Below are 17,614 nucleotides of genomic sequence, written 5' to 3'. Positions count from 1 at the left end.
ATAGTTTATTACTGGAGACAGCTGTATCTCGTGCTTATTTTCATCCAAAGAATTTGCACTGGGCTGGTCCCCCTGCAAGTTTTCTAGATTGCCTTTTAATATCTGTGGGATGGAACTGTTCTGTTGGAGTGGATCACTGTGTTCTAATACGGTTAGAGTTAGCATGAATACAAGGTGTGAGTCTAGATTCAAATCCTGTGATTTATTCAGGACTGCCTGAGCCATTTTAGCTCAGGCTCAGCTGCCCTACCCCCCAAATGTCCTTCTTCATGAGGGTGGTGACAAAAATAAAAGGATGCTTATCTGCATAATCCAATTTTATGTGTATCATTGCAAATTTTGAAAATGTTTATAATTTAAATGAAAGTGCAATGCATCTCACTGTACATACTGGGAAAGACTGTGACCAGGTGACTTGTATGCTGTGAATGGGAAACTTCAAGGATCCAGCTCTCTCATATACAAGGCCCCTGCCCTTCCTTCTTATGGTTCTTTATCTTTAAAATGGACTTGGACTGGATTGCCCTTCAGTTAGAGATGACCTTCCAATTAGAGGACTGTCCCCTGTAAGGTAAAGCAGGTGGCCACCCTTTCCCTCTCAGTGGTGACACTGTTGGGAATGACCAATGAGATAATGACAGTGTTATCCGATGGGTGTGTGGGAGGAGGGAAGAAAGATTCTCTCTCACTTCTAAAATAGATACATAATCTTATGAATGAAAGGTTCCCCAGAGCTCACAGTCTTACGATTATGGGTGCCTAATTGTTAACGGTATTGGATCTGCCCCACTGCTTGTTGCATACAATGCTGCTTTTCCATCTTTTCCCCAATATGCTACCTATGAGGTTATCCCAAACTCAGTTGGGCCACCTAGTCAAGACCCAGCACTGTCTGCTCTGCCTGGTGGTAACTCTCTGGAGTTTCATTCAGTGGGGCTTTCCTAACCTTCCTGCAGCTACCCTACCTCTTGGCTCAAAGCGCTGGTGATGCAGCCTGGGAACTTTAGAACGTGGGATGTTTGCTCCAACACTGAGCTATGCTCTACAAACCCTTTTATTTTGCAGTACCGGCTCCTGCCAGCTCTTGGCATAGGAGAGAGAAAGGACTTGAACTGTGGCTTAAACTGTTGCACTACAAAAAATACAAAGTTGAGGCTTCAACAAGTTAGTCCTTGGGGAGCACTTCACATTTTGTGGAAATACATAGCAATGGGCTGGTTCTTCCAGTTTGCTACTGGCCTGAGTTTTGTTGTATTGATTTAACAAGACAGTGCACACGCACACGCAGTAATGTAGCCTAGTGGGGACGGACAGAAGCACACTAAAGTTCATTTCTTCCCTTTCCATTTTAGGCCTCTGCAAACAGGCCTTTCATTCATGTCTTTGTTTTGCCCTGGAGATATATGGATACCACTATTCAAGTTCAGGAGAATACTGACATCCCAAGGGGGAGTGAAATATGAAATTTTGCTCTGAACGACTCCCTGATTTTAGTGGGATTCTCCAGGAATTCTGGGCTCATGGATGAAGCCCCAAACTGAATGTATTTTGCTTTGATATTATCTGTTATAGTGTTTTGCTTTTAACTGAGATTTTGTATACCAGACAGACAGACAGACAGATATTAGATTGGTTTGTGATATAGAAATGAAAGAATAAAATAGAAAAATACTCTGCAGAAAGCTTGGATACAGGAAGATCACCCAAAGCTTCAGATGTGATCCATAGTTAGGAACGATCTTCCATATCCAGAGGAGAGAGGAGGCCTCTTCATAAGCCCAACTGCAGGATAGCTCCCCTGGGTCAGAGTTTCCCCCCTGAGATATCTTGCACCATGTGAAGGTGGAGTCAGCTGGTAGTTGGGTGTGCATGGGTTTTCACTGAAGGACCCAGAATTGGAGGAGATACTGCAGCCTTCTGTGGGTGTTGCCCCACTATCTCCAGGAGGTGAAGAGACATCAAAGGGCAGCCAGCTCCCTCTGGCTATCAGGGGGGAAGGGCAGTAATTCTGGAAGTAAGAAAACACTCACTTCCCCTCTGGATCTTGTTACCTGCTTGACAGCATCATCACAAACTCTGAAACAGGTGGGAAGAGGAGAATCAGTTCCCGAGACAGCCACTGCATGCACCCTCTGCATCCCCCATGTCATACACATGACGTTAGCCACAATTCACATTTATTCTGTATCTATCCCCCCAACCCCTGTTGCATTTAGAGAAGACGGTTAATTGGGAAGGTGCTCCGTTCTCTCACCATCAAAGTCCACACTTCCATCCCCATTGAGGTCCATGTCCTGCAGGATCTCATCCACTTCCTGGCCATTGAGTTGCTCCCCCAGGAGTACAGTCATGGCCTGGCGCAGCTCTGCCCCACTGATCGCTCCATCCCCATCTGTGTCAAACTTCAGAAAGAAGGGCACATGCACAATGTTACCTCCAGCTCAGACACTTCGGTTTCCTTTACCCTCAAATCCCCCAAGATCCTCCTCTTTTCATGCTTACCCCCATGATCCCCAATCCTGGCCACCCCACTCCACCTTGGCTCCTTTATCCTAAGCTGACAAGCATTTACTAGTAGCTTTGGTCCCCTTCACACAACCACCTGCAGCAGCAAAGGAGTTGTTTCCCTGTGATATCATGCCCTTCAGGAGTGTGTGGGGTGTTGTGTAAATGAATGAACGAACGAACAAACGAACAAATGAAGTATCCATCTAATGAGAGACAGTTGCAGGTGTCTTTCTCATTCATCTAGTATTTTACCTCCTCATGTAGTGCCAAAGGCCATTGGCTCCACTCCTTTATACATACATAGTGTGCAGTTGCCCCAGAGAGAAGCAGCTGTCTCTCACCGCTGTGGGTACCTGGGTGTGAGAAGCAAGCTCATATACCATTTACATTTGCCGGGTCTAACACAGCTACTTGCAGCCCTACCAAGGTAAGGTTGTTTTAGCTTATTTTAGAAGCCGCTCCTTGTTCCATAGCATCAAAAGAAACCTATCAGGCACCTCTTGTCTTGGTTCATCTTATGTGCACATAGCAGCTCAATGAAGAGACATCACAGACACCAGCACTAAGACAGGAGATATGCTTTTGAACACATGTTAGCCATATCTAAGGCGTACTACTTGCCCCCTAGGAGCTTGCACAACACAGAAACACGTTCTCCTGCATAGGCTGAAATGTTCCACTTGCCAATAAATTTTGTTATTCACACAGACAGCCGCCAGAGGGCAATGTATTAATACTTCATCTAATTAATTCCCTTTTTTTGGCTATAGTAAGATCCATCATGGGCAGCCAACCATTCTTCCAACTGTCATCTCTAATTTTGTGGAGCCAGTAGGACTACCAAGCATTCCACCAAAATAAGCCAAGATTATGGTTGATACGATTTACAGACTAATGTGGCAAACACAGAGCTATTCTGCACACACAGAGCACTAGCCAAGACCCTGAAAAGGCTGGAAGAACTTTCATATTTATTTCTGAAATGTATATGCCATATTGCTAGCCCTATGGGGTCTTCAAAAAGCTTGCAGTTTAAAAACAATGAAAAATATATTATCTAATGCAGGCTTCCTCAACCTTGGCCCTCCAGATGTTTTTGGCCTACAACTCCCATGATCCCTAGCTAGCAGGACCAGTGGTCAGGGATGATGGGAATTGTAGTATCAAAACATCTGGAGGGCCAAGGTTGAGGAAGTCTGATCTAGTGCTAGTAAGTTACCTTGTTTTGTGTATTGCTGAGAATCAGTTACTTTTTTGACCCATAATAATTGATAAACAATATAACTTGATTCCAGTAGTGAGAGGACAGGGTAGCTATGAATGTCTTATACCAGATGTGAGGAGCCTTTGGCCCTCCAGGTGCTGCTGAACTACAACTCTCATCAGCCACAGAAAGCACAGTCAATGGCCAAGGATATTGGGAAATGTAGTTCTACAACATCTGGAGGGCCACCCACATTTCTAGCCTGAACCTACATACTTCTGTGTGTCTTACAATTCATCAGGGATGAATCCCTTACAATGTCAGGGCTTATGGAAATATAATGTACAGTTGTATCTAAAGCATTACATGGAATATGGTTTGAGGGATATCACAATTCCCTGCTTCCCTCCCACTGATTGGCTTCCCATCATACCTCACGGAAGGCAATTTTCAGCTCCCTCACGCCCACCATGTGAGCAGTCTCCTCACGCAACTTTGGGCCCATCATCTCTACGAAGTCCTCAAAGTCTACACGACCTCCCACTATGAGGAAAGAGAAGGAGAGTAAAAGTCAGCTTCCCAAGGACTGGGCAGAGAAGCTAGCGGCACTTTTTACGGAATGACTGCAGCACACTCAGTAACACAAATGGAACCTGCAGCATAATGTTGCAGCATGGAGAGTTCCTGTTCATTGCTCTAGTCTGTCTGCCATGCCCTTCTTTTGCATAATTCTCTATCCCAGGGCTGTCCAACACACGGCCTGAGGCATCAAGCTCCTTTTTGGTGGCCCTCTGCAACATTTGACAACACACACCCAGCCCCACCACAGCCCTCTGTGCTACCTTCCCAAAGCCAGGCAAGATTGGTGCTGGGCTTTGGAAAAGAGGTGTGAGAGTTCTGACAAGGTCCTAGCATCATCCTACCTCCTTCCAAAGGCCTAGTTAGCCCTTTCCCAGCTTTGGGAAGGAGGTGGGAGGACTCTAGTACTCTGCCAGAGCCTCATTTAATTTATCAGCTTTGGGAAGGGAGCATGAGGCCTAGGAAGGGGCATCAGATTTTGGCCTTGCTCCCCTCTCCTGCATGACAAGGCAGTGAATGGCCTGCAGGTTCCATGTGGAAGTACTCTTGCTACCCAATTGGTATGAAAAGTTGGACCTCCCTGCTCTATCCCATTCCCAGCTGATTTACTGCTCCCCCCTCACCCAACAGCCATACTTCATTATGTGGCTACTGAGCATGTTCAGTCCTCATTGGTATTCCCTCGCCGCCACCCCCACATTTTTTGTACTTCCACAAGCCTTGAGGTTCTACCAGATCTGCTGATACCACCTCCCTTTTGTGCACGGACAGTTCTGTTTTGGGTACGTAAGCAGCAGCACTCACAGCTGAACGCTGGAAATAGAGAGAATGAGTTACCTTCTCAGGAGTAAAATGTTATGGTGGTGAGGAAAGGGGAGCAGAGCACTGGTGTTTTGCATTTAACGCAAGCAACAATGAACCAGCTTATCTACAGCCTGAGTCTGATCATATTGTTCAAAAGCAAGGAGGCTGCTTGTTTATTTAGTTACGGTAAATATATATTGCAGAATGTTAGCATTTTAGATGCTGGTACACTGCCTGTCAGCTTTGTGTACCATTTGACATATCACAGACTGCAGCTGGTAAGATTCATTTTGAACAGCTAAATATGCTAATATTTTATAAGGCAAGTATGGGTCCACAATATATGTTCACTAGGGATGGAGATAATTCAGTTCTCTTCATTTCTCATTTTTAAACACATTTCTGTATGCAATTTTGACCGATGTACACATTTTTTGGAAGCAATTTCCCCTGCTATAATAAATTTGGCATGCTATTTTCCCAAATACATTCATTTTTATGCACGCTTTCCCATAGTATGTGCATTTTTGTAAATATTATTTGGCTGGAAAACCGCAGTGCGAGTTCCAAAGAGTAGCTGCATTTTGGTTTGCGTATTGTTTCGATCAGTGCAAATGTGGTAGATTCGCCTTTAAATGAAAACTGAATCAAAATTCTCCTGCATCCTTGGTGCTCACCTATGAACCTTTATATATGTGTCATGGAAAAGATGCATCCATTCTCCATTGGCCAATCAGAACTTCTAGAGACTCTGGGGGAGGAGCTGAAGCCTGTAAGATGTCTGCTGCTGCTTCTTTTATTTTAATTGTCCCTAAAGACAATTCTGAATATCAGAAAGTCTACCCCTGGTAATAGGAACCACTGAAACTACAATTCTGGGGTGAGGGCATTCAGCCAGAAGCCTTTGGGCTGTAAGGAACAAGGCAGCACTTCCTGAAGCAGATTTTGGGTACATATCCCCACCTGCACCCCGCAACTCACTGCGCATTTTGATGTGTTGGGAGATCTCAATCAGCTCCATCTCAGTGGGCATGTAGCCCATAGTTCTCATGCACTCTCCCAGGTCCTTGTAACTGATGTAGCCGTCCTGGTCAGTGTCAAACTCCTTGAAGGCATCTAGCAGTTCTGCAAGGAAAAGTCCCAAAGACATTTCATAGAAGTGAGACAATGATACCTGCCTTGACCTCCTCTCTCCTCACCTTGGGGACACAGGAAGACCATGCAGTCATGGAGGAGACAAGAGGACAACAGAAAGAACAAACTTGCCCTCAGGGGTTGCTCTAGTTATGAAACTTCAAAGGGTTGCTGGAAGTCTCTCACACTAATAAAGGCAAGTTGCTTTTGAAGAAATTTAATGCACAGCTTTTGTGTTTGTGATAAACACTGCGAAAAATGAAATTGCTGTGTGGGACTATAATGGCCATTTAGGCACCGGTGTCCTGTTTTCCAACTCTTGATGTTTTTAATTATGAAATGTAACGATGTGACCAAACAACAGTCATTATGCCATGGTCCTAGTAAGTCCCTTGTTGACATTACTTATTTTGCCTAACTAATGGATAGTTTGTAATTAGTGGCAACTCTAAATTAAATTGCCAAGTGGGAATGTCCCACATCTTTTCGTGCCAACCCAGAACTGCTGTCTCATGCACTGACCCCAGAATCACGACAGCTAGGAAAAGGACGCCATGCATGGTAGTGGAAAAAACTATTACAGGTATAATGGTGATGGAAAAGATTGGGGAACAGTCAGATCCTTGGAAGGTGGAATAAAGAGGATAAAGTAATCTGTTTGAGGGATGCCTGTTGAGGAGCAGTGTCCTATTGGCTCATCTCATCTACTGAGAATCCTTTGCTACACAATTTATTTACTTCATAAAATTTATATTTTGCTTGATTGTAACAACAAACAAACCTCAAAGCAGTCTGATGAGCAGAGGTTGTTCCCAAGGAAAATTACAACACTTAGTTTGGGGGCAGCAAAAATGTGGTGCCAAAAGTCATTTAGTGAGCAAACATTTTGCTACATTTGCTTTGTAGAATTGAGATAGCAAATGGGTGATGGAGTGAAGGTAAAAATGATTGTTTTACTGACCTTCTTAATTTGAAAGGCCTTTGTGCAGCATAGGGCCAGTTTGCATATAATGCTAAAGGACCATTAATCCTTGGCTTGTCTGATCATTCAAACACTGCCCAGTGGCTTAACTGTGGTTTGTTCACTCCCAACAAAGCACAATCTGAAGCCATGGTTTGTTGTTGGCTTATGATTCTTGGTTTGTGTTTTAACAATGGCTTGATGTTACGTGCTAACCCAACACCCTTCCTTAGCCACGATTCCCCACCCCAGAGATGTTCATTAAGTTACAAAGTCATGAGGCAAGAGCAGCTGGAAACCAAACCAAACTTTGGATAAACAAGCCATGGTTTGTTTAATCGTTTGGGTTAGCTCATGGTTTGTAGTGTTGGTGTGCCAAATAATTCATAGCAATTTTATTTTCGTATCTTCATGTTGTACATGTGATTTTTCCTCCCCAGCATTTTGAATGAAATGTGGGAAATTGCTCTCTCTTTTCCTCTGATTAAAAATATACATTTGGCATCACTTCCAAACTAGGATGCTGAAGAACTATCCCAGGGATATTTGGGGAAAGTGACGGGATCTGTGCACTGGGCTTTTACTGTGTCTGCTGTAGTGAAAAACAGCGTACTGCATTTCCGCTCTCCTGTGCCCCATGAAGTTTGCACTCCAATTTCCCAGCACCTTCTCTCAACAACGCCAACTCACCATCCAGCTCCACTGGTGAAAGCTCCCTCTCCTGGCAAAAAGGGAGACAAAAACAAGGAGAGTAGAGAGTTAGAGCCCAAGTCTCTTGCAAACTCTGTCTAGAAGTGAATCACCATGAGCAGAGTTAAGCGGGTGGATGAAATATCAGAACGGGGAACTCCTACAAGACATTTGTCTCTTTCCTTTTTTTCTAAATTACCTTATCTTCATAGCAATGGAGCTGCATTAGGAGAATGTACCTCTTAGCGGAAAATATTTATTTTAGGGTTGTCATGTGTCTGGAATTTTCCAGGCATACTGGGTATTCAGCCCTCTTAAACAGCGCCCAGGTGGAAATCACTGAAATGACCAGGAAAAAATATGGCAGACGTATGGCAGCCCATGTCGGTAGTGATGATTTTGGTGATTTCCATAAAAAAATAGCTCAAAAACTCATTTTTTTGTGTTGAGTTTCTGCAATAAAAGCTCAACAACTTTGATGAAAAAAGAAAAGCTAAACAACTTTGCCAACAACTTTTGTGTCCAGATTTTCACTTTTTTTTCAAATATGGCAACCCTATACTTGGATAGGCTGCCGAGACTCAAAGACTAGTATCAGCAATTTGCAGGGCAATCCTTTCCATGTCCCCTCATGCATAAGCCCTACTGAATTCATTAGGGGTTTACTCATACGTAGGGTTAGGATTGCAATCTACGGTAACTTCTGGGTTGTATGTCTCCAGCTGTGTTCCCCCTTTTCCTTACTGGACCATCAATGGCAGGATCCTGACCAGGTTGTCAGCTGTCTTTTTTTAAAAAAGGACTTTTCATATATTCTCCAATGTTTTGATTTATGTAAGTAAAAGCTGCCTGGTCTTGCACTATGCAGTTCCCCTTTCAAGCAGTTCAGGAAATACCCATCTATTTCCAACCAGGCTCAAAATAATCTTGCATGACTTAACCATACTTTATCTAATACATCTGATTATTAATATGTGCAGTGCAGCATTTTCCCCCATGACCTAATGTATTTGTCCTGGAATCTGTTTGCTTTTTGTATTCCAGTTATTAAATTCCAGATTGGATCTGTGCAGCCCAGTCTTACATGTGTTTACCCAGAAGTAAGATTTAATTAAGTTCAGTTGGTCTTGCTGCTAAGTTAGGGCACATAATAGGTACAGGTAAAGGCACCCCTGACCATTAGGTCCAGTCGTGACCGACTCTGGGGTTGCGGCACTCATCTCGCTTTACTGGCCGAGGGAGCCGGCGTACAGCTTCCGGGTCATGTGGCCAGAATGACTAAGCCGCTTCTGGCGAACCAGAGTAGCACATGGAAACGCCATTTACCTTCCCACCGAAACGGTACCTATTTATCTACTTGCACTTTGATGTGCTTTTGAACTGCTAGGTTGGCAGGAGATGGGACCGAGCAACGGGAGCTCACCCCATCGCAGGGATTCGAACCGCCGACCTTCTGATCAGCAAGTCCTAGGCTCTGTGGTTTAACCCACAGCGCCACCCGCGTCCCCTAATATGTCCCACATAATATGTCCCAGTAAATATCACCTCTTCCTCAAAGACAATCCTTCATGTGATTACAGTTCTGTCAGGTATGTCCTCCTAGTGGTGCAGCAATAAAATTGCCAGCACATTTGCAAAGCTCCAGTCCTGTTGCAAAGGTAAGCAACTGCGTGTTGAGATTCCTGCAGTGGGTTTGGACTAAATGACTCTCAGGATCCCTCACAACTCTACAATTCTATTATTCTATGCAGGAAATAGTTGTAATTCACAGTGCAGCAGCAACATGTATTCAGTCAAATGTACATTTTCTGTAGTCAAACAAAGGTTTAAAAAAGTTTCCAAATAACAAAAACAAAAGCGTTTTACAGTGGTACCTCGGGCTACATATGCTTCAGGTTACATACGCTTCAGGTTACAGACTCCGCTAACCCAGAAATAGTGCTTCAGGTTAAGAACTTTGCTTCAGGTTGAGAACAGAAATTGTGCTCCAGCGGCGTGGCAGCAGCGGGAGGCCCCATTAGCTAAAGTGGTGCTTCAGGTTAAGAACAGTTTCAGGTTAAGTACAGACCTCCAGAACGAATTAAGTACTTAACCCGAGGTACTACTGTACTCAGCTTTACACGTACTGTATACAGCAATCTTCTTCAGTAAGTTTATTATTGAACTACCCTCCAAATTGTTTCATTTTCACTTTCTCCCATACTGTATCAAGATTTATATCTTACTGACTGAATGATGTTTGTATATAATTTGGTTCTCAAAGCTCACCATTATTACCCAGAGTTTTGTTGGGGGGGGGAATATCCGTAGCAACTGAAATGTAGACCTCCTTGTCTTTTCAACAATTTGTCAGGAAAAAAATCATACAGTAGGAAATTAAGGCTGCCACTCTAGTAGAAATGATTACCTGGACATTACAAAGTGAACAATTTTGTCCAAAATAAATAGATTCTCTGTATCTGGTGCTTTTTTCTAAAAAATAAAATAAAAAAATGTTGACGGGTACTCTCATTTTCCTACTCATGTTGAAATACTGCCCCTCAATGAGGCCAAACTTAGATTCACAAAATGTTTAGGGGTATGCATACCCCCAGAAAAAAGCACTGGCTGTATCTAAATATGATGGGTCCCTATTGTATCAGCAGGGTTGCTGATAGCTCTCACTGAGCCAACCAGCCTATGTCAGTCAATATATATTCAGTCTATGTCAGTCAATATATATTCTTAGCATATTTATTCCTCAAATAATAAACTCCGATGGTGAGCGCCAACAGGAATGAAGCCAAAACATAGCAACTGAAAGAACAAGAGGGAGGTATCAGCATGTTTGGTTGGGGGAAACTCCAATGCATACAGGAGTGTGGGGGGAGCCTTAAAGGGCAAGGAACCCCCAAAACAGTCCAGTGAGAACTGATCATGCTCAGTGCAGAATTCTGAATGTCAGCTTGGGAAGGAAAACTAGAAAAATGGGGAAATGCAATATGAGTATTCTGCACGACTGACTGGCTGGAACCTTGAACAGGAACATACGTTTTAGGACCCCTCTATAATTGTTGATATCACAAATGTTCTGGTTTATTTTTGTCCTGCTTTTATTGTGCTATAGCCCCTCTAGATGACCACAACGTGGTAGCATTGGGAAAGCATCAGGGAGCAACTATAAGCAGAATAAACCCATATCTGATGCATTATCACTGTGCCAAGAACGTTATGCAGAATGCATTTGCTGTGAAACGCCCAGTGCACACTGCAGCATTTTGTTACAGGACCTGCCTATCTTTACTGCTAAGCAAATATTTCCCTGTCAGTGTCCTCTGAGAAGTCCCCACCTCCACCCCGTCCTTCGGAAGGCAGCTCATTAGCACAGAGGGAAGATTGCATAATAAACTGAGGCTCAGAACAACCCTCCCCACCTCCACCCCACTGATAAATCGCTTCCCAAATTAACCTGCTGAAGGTTGGATTAAATGGATTGGAGGTCAAGAGCAGATCACTGACTCACCAGATCCTTTCTCTGCCATCCCTGTGTGAATAGAAGAAGGCTGCTAGCACAGGGAGGTTGACTAAAAGCTGGTACTGGTGGTGGTGCTGCTATTAGGGACTTGACTGCCTGTGTCCCCATGGGACCCCCCAACTCACTCACAACCAGAAGAGAGCCTTGGGAAACCCCCAAGGGCTAGGCTACAGTTCCTTCAGCCCTTCTCCCCACCTATCTCTAGGGCTAATGGGATTTCCTGCCCTCCCAGCAGGGCATCCTCAGTCTCCAGCTATTTATATGAACTAATCAAGTTGGGGTCAGGATGTTGCAGAGGGCTAATTATAATCTTCATGGGCCTTCCACCACCCCTCTTGCTTGCTGTGTCCAAGTGGATCTGCTCTGTTCTGGTTCCTGAAGCCCATTCAGCCTCTGCGCTAAAGACTAGCTTTTGCATCTGCAAGGAAACCTTTGTCAGGAAATAAGCACCACGGAGCTATCCAAAGCTGTACAAATCAATGACCCCTACATCAGGGCAAGGTAATGGTAGAGAATAAGGCTGGTGCCATCCAGATGTTTTGGACTGTTAGCCTCAGCCAGCACAGCTGTGCTCCAATCAGCCCCAGCATCATACAACCTTGCAGGCTGGGGCTGATGATAGTTGCTGTTGTTGTTGTTAAACAAATGCATAGATCACTTGTGTAGATGCCATATAGCTATCTAAGCGGTAAAACCGGAATAAAACACAGGAAGACAAACTCTAAGAACAATAAAATAAATTCAGCAAACTCTAAAACAATAACACCATCAATACAAACTTTAAAAACAGTGAAAACATTTCATCCAATATAAATTACTGGGTTACACCTCTGGGAAAGGTAAACAGAAATTTCTTCAGTAGGTGGCTAAACATAATGCCAGGTGCCTGTCTGATTTCAGCTGGCAATTAATTCCCAAGAGCTGGAGATGCAGCACTCAAAACCCAGTTTCTAGCATGGACTAAGCACTTCTCTGGGGCATACAATCCTCTCGGCAGTGTCCTGTCTGAACAGCTCAGTCACCAGGCAGGAATATAGTGGGCAAGGTAGTCCCTTAGATATCCTGATCCCAAGTTGTTTAGGGCTTTTAATGCTGGAAGTGAAACATCTGGGGGCCACCAGCTTTGAAAAGGCTGAAATAAGGCATACAGATGCAGCAGTATTACAGAGTAGTACTTCTGGCAGATTAGGATACATTTGCCCATCTACCCCAGTATTGTCCACTTTGACTGGCAGCATCTCAGGCAGAGGACTTTCCCATCCCACAATCTTTTTAACTAGATATTCTGAGCCTGGTGCCTTCTGTAGGCAAAGCAGGAGTTCTGCCAATAGCTCAAAATATCTCTCTCTCTCTCTCTCTCTCTGTGTGTGTGTGCAGAAAAAGCACACATCTCAGTTTCCCAGTAGGAATATACTGCTTTGGAAAATTCAGCATGCAAGCTGCCATCCTAATAAACTGCCATCCCTGCTCTCCAGGCATTCCATCCATGCCCAACTGCCAGTAATATACCCTCTTCTTCAGTGAAGATATCACACTTAAACACTCTGCTGAACAACTAACTTCCATTAATGCGATGCTAGGCTGTTGAGAAATGTCATATAACTTGGGTAGCAGCAGGGCCGGATTTAGGTTTGATGAGGCCCTAAGCTACTGAAGGTAATGGGGCCCTTTATATAGCAGACGGGGCCCATTACTTACATCATAGGAGCCTACACAACACAAAACACTGTTGCTGTATGTAGGTTTTATTTGTTTTTAATCTTATATTTTGGAAATGTACATCCAGTTGTTTCTTTCCTTTATTTTTATGGGGGCCCCCAAGAGAGTGGGGCCCTAAGTTATAGCTTGTTTAGCTTATACGTAAATCCGTCACTGGGTAGCAGGGCTGCTCACAAAGTGCACTCCCCATGATGATCTGCTCAAGCAAACCATTATCTTTCCAGGGTCAAAATCTGAAAGGGAACCTGGCCCTGCAAGTTTGCAGTGGAAAGCCAGCAGCGCACAGCAAAGATTGGCTAGCGCTTGCGAGGTCACAAAACCAGCCTGCCCACTGTCCCTGGATCAGTTTTGTAATTCTTTTCAAAACTTTTCTCAACAAGTAAACAAGATGGCAAACAGTTCAACGGCTGAATACACGACATCCTAAAGAAACACAATTAACAATGGGACAACACATTGGAAGCATAATGAGAGAGGCGGCAAAGCTAACTATTGTACCAGTATAACTAGCTGGCCGCTATGCCCATCACTGACACTACAAAGGTGGGAGGAAGCCCCATTCATCTCACTCCCACCCCAGGAGATCATTCTGTTGCCACTCCTGTGCTCATGTTACATGTGGACACCACCTCAGCTTTGAGCCAACACTGAACGGGCCACCTGCCCCCACCCCCAGGAATTCTGCACAATACATTGCTTGTACTTCGTCGCCATTTATTCTAGACCACTTTCCGCATTGTCCTTCCTGAGCCCACTCAGCCCTTACTGCTCCGCTTTCCTAGTTCCCTTTTCTGCATTCCCCATGTGCGACCTGCAACGAAATGCAGGGGTCACACTTCCAGGTACGTTCATGCCCACCTCCCTATTTGATTCCATGCCCTCTCAACCAGCATGCCATGCCTACTGAATCTGCTCAGTCCTCCCCTTAATATTCTTTATTCCTCCCCCCCTACTTCTGCAAACCCTGGGTTTCCCCTGATAGCCTGCCGATACCACCTTCATGCGCCTGGATGGCTCCATTTTGGCTACACAAAGATCTCCTTGGAGCTTGAGTTTGCCATTGATGTCCAGGACGCATCGCCTCTCAGCCCCACTTCTCCCTTCTGCTACAGACAGCAACTCACCTTGCCAAAGACAGTGTTGAGGAAAGGGGAGTAGGTCTTAATGGCAGCTGCATGGGGGTCAGCCTGATGCTTTTTGCTGTGTTTGCGCCCGTGGCCGGAGTTGGATCTTTGCCTGGATTCAGAGCCAGGGCTTCTGCTGCCCTTGGGCTCGCTTTCTTCCTTGGGGGGCTGCTCGCCTTCCTGCGCTTTGCCCTTGGCCGGGCCCTCTGCCTCTCCGGACTGCTTGCGTTGCATGGGACAGGTGTCTCTCTTGGAGATAGGCACCCTGTGAAGACTGAGAATGGGGGGGGGGCTTAAGAAGAAGCCAAGAAATCCTCTTATACTCCACCTCCAGGGAGGAGCAGGGTGGGGTGGGGAAGCCAATTAGTGAGGATTATTGTAGAGATGGCAGGGCTGGCTTCCAACCCCTTTGTCCCATGGACAAAGCCATCTCCAAGCTCTCCCATCTATAGCTGCCAAGTGGCAGAGCATGTGTTGATGTTTTTCCAGGCACATTGCCTTGAGCATGAGCTAGCTGTCTCAGTTAAGCTCTCCCAAGCAGCGGAAATGAGGACACTGGTGGCCAAAAGGAGACAAGGAATTAGGTCCCAGAGGTGCTGCCTTTCCGGGGTTGCAACAGTGGTATAAAGTCACCACGAGACAGTGGTTGTAATGTACCTGCTCATCACGCCCATAGCACTTGCAGTCCTTCACTACTTTTCTGTACCTTTAGCTCCACATAGTGGCCGATTTTCCAACTCTGGACATAAGACACCACACCATAGGATACTATGCATGATTATTCACAAGCCAGTCCCACTGAATTCAGTATAACTCATGCCCTAGTCTGCATAAATGCAGCCAGGGTCTTCCTGGAAACAACACTCACTTTGGGGGGATGGAAGCCAGGGTAGTCTCATTAGCCTCAAGAAAACAAGAATATGATATATACAAAAGATGATTCCTCCAAGCACTGTGCTGAAATTATTGACAACTCTTGGCAACACACACCCTTTAGAACAGGGATGTTTAACAAGTTGATTGCAATCTACCGGTCGATCAGGGCGTGTCAAAGCTCAACAAATCTGGTCAATCCAATGAGTAGATCACTGTCAGCTTTTTTTATAGTGGGAGTAGATTGCAGTCTCTTGGAAGTTGAATGTGCCTGCTTTAGAACTGGATTTAACAGGCGGCTCAGGGTATATGAAAACAAAGCAGGGAATACGTTCTATGTAGTTGGATTACATTATATGTGTGGTGTAACAACACACCAGCTTTCAATTTACACTCGATCTCAATTATGTTTATTGCTTTATTGTTAAATGAACAAGGTCATCTCAAAGATCACAAACAACAGAAGATAAAACAGGTAAAATCAAAAGAGGTAAAACCACTTTCAGTAGAGGGAAAAGGTAACACGGAAAGTTGCAAAGTTTTTGACGGCTCAGAAATGCCTTTCAACAAAGCAAATCTCCTACATTTCTGAGCCGTCAAAAACTTTGCAACTTTCCATGTTACCTTTTCCCTCCTGGTGATGAACTCTTTTAAATAGGCCATTCCTGTTTTGCATCATTTTCTCATCAAATTTCCTTCTAGGCAGAACATGGTATAAAATATGGCAACATATTGTTAACTGAGCGAGCTCCACAAATACACATTAGGTAATCTACTGCAATTTTATGGTAATAGCCCTAGCGATAATGGGGAAGCTTCCTGATTCTGGAAAGGCCTTATGTAAAAAAGTGAAATGTTTGATTAAATAACTAAATATGGAGTAAATCCAATTGAACACAGGGGCGCTTACTTCTGAGATGTTTGCAATGCATCTCTCTTGCATGTGTTACTTTAATAAGTTGAATGTAACAAAAATATAGAGGATTTAGCAAAGTACTTATCAGCCATATAAGCTTCCTCAATTGGTTTAGTTCTTTTTTGCAACAGTTTTTCATGCATTTGAGTTTCAAACTAGAGCATCCAGTTGCAGACATTTTTGGAAGTCTTTTGGAAATAATACAGATAATACAGATTGTCATAACACTATATAAGCTTAATATGCATAAATTGTTTGTGCTCTAATTCATGCAACAGAGATCCCAGTCATAAACTTAAAATTGTTTTGTGGTATTTACAATTGACCCACCTCTGATAACATACAGATTCCCAAGCATACATCCCGAGCCCCGGGAAGATCAAGAGTGGTAGTCAACTAACTTTTTTAGACAACTTAAACCCATTGAACATTAATTCCAATGCATCTACTCTGAGCAAAACTTAGTTGAATCCCAATCAATGTCTTCAGTTCCTGCAAAGGTGAGGATTAGTTGCAAAAACCTGGTGCCTATTGGGACTGATGGGGCAGAAGGCTGGAAGCCAGGGTCAAGGACAAGCTGAGTCAACTAATTCCAGCTTTGTCCCCATCCTGCCCCCTGCTGAGTTCTACAAAAGGCAACATAGAGACCAAAGAGGAGGAGGAGGTTGATAGGCTGTGCCACTCCCTGAAAGGTTGTAAGGAGGATGACAGGCAGGCAGGCAGGAGCTGGCTAAGAGCAGTCTGAGGTTGGTGGAGCCACGCCTCTCTTACCTAATGGCCAACCTCTACTGGGATGGGGTCCAAAATCCACCCCTTCTTCCCATTTGTTCCCTAGTTCACCCATTTCACTTGTCAGGGCAATCCTATGTGTCTACTCAGAAGAAAGCCTGACTGAGTTCAATGAGACTTACTCCCACGCAAGTGAGCATTGAAATATAGTGGTACCTCAGGTTACAGACGCTTCAGGTTAGACTCCGCTAACCTAGATATAGTACCTCGGGTTAAGAACTTTGCTTCAGGATGAGAACAGAAATCGTGCAGCAGCGGCGCGGCGGCAGGAGGCCCCATTAGCTAAAGTGCTTCAGGTTAAGAACAGTTTCAGGTTAAAAACGGACCTCCAGAATGAATTAAGTTCTTAACCTGAGGTACCACTGTCCAACCACTGGCTTCACATTCAAATTCGAATGTGAGCTCTTTGGGGCAGGGAACTTTTTCTGCTGTTTTCTTTCTTAATGACTGATGTACATTGAGGGGGTTAAGAAGTGCAACAAATTCTGAACAAGCCCATCCTGCCTTGAAGCAGTTGCGTGTCTCCTTCCAAGTACAGTTCAGGCCAGTCCACACCAGCGGGCTCAGGCACCTTCCACGCACCGGCCGACACGGAACTGGCAGGCTTAAAACGCCCTGCGAGTCAAAGGCAATGGTGTGTATGCGATCTCAGAATCACTTATATTATATTATGCGCAGAATGAGAGGGTGGCTCCGCCCCTGCCCTGAGAAGCTTTATAGCCTCCCATCACCCTAAGGTAACTTTTACATCACTAGGAGCAAGTTTCTCATCAAGAAAAGCCCACAATTCCCCCAAAGG

The 17,614-nt window shown here is 44.5% G+C and overlaps 1 protein-coding gene across 2 annotated transcripts; it reads right to left on the bottom strand.

Moving 5' to 3' along the window:
- Nucleotides 1-43: 43 nt before the first annotated feature.
- On the bottom strand, nt 44-14,539 carry CABP4 (calcium binding protein 4). Of its 2 annotated transcripts, XM_082215378.1 has the most exons (7): nt 14,238-14,539; nt 7,881-7,911; nt 6,077-6,220; nt 4,146-4,255; nt 2,255-2,402; nt 2,031-2,076; nt 44-1,938 (listed from the first exon to the last, which is right to left on the bottom strand). In XM_082215378.1, the coding sequence occupies exons 1-6, from the start codon at nt 14,469-14,471 to the stop codon at nt 2,048-2,050; spliced, it is 696 nt and encodes a 231-aa protein (XP_082071504.1). In that variant the 5' UTR covers nt 14,472-14,539; the 3' UTR covers nt 44-1,938; nt 2,031-2,047. The 2 variants fall into 2 exon arrangements, with proteins under 2 accessions (XP_082071504.1, XP_082071503.1); XM_082215377.1 differs by having other exon boundaries at nt 44-2,076; nt 14,238-14,538.
- Between the last annotated feature and the right edge of the window lie 3,075 nt (nt 14,540-17,614).

This window comes from Podarcis vaucheri (genome assembly GCF_965113315.1).
Source record: "Podarcis vaucheri genome assembly, chromosome: 1".
Classification (NCBI taxonomy): domain Eukaryota; kingdom Metazoa; phylum Chordata; class Lepidosauria; order Squamata; family Lacertidae; genus Podarcis; species Podarcis vaucheri.
The sequence above is the reverse complement of the archived record's forward strand: the minus strand, read 5'-3'. Positions and strand labels throughout refer to the sequence as shown.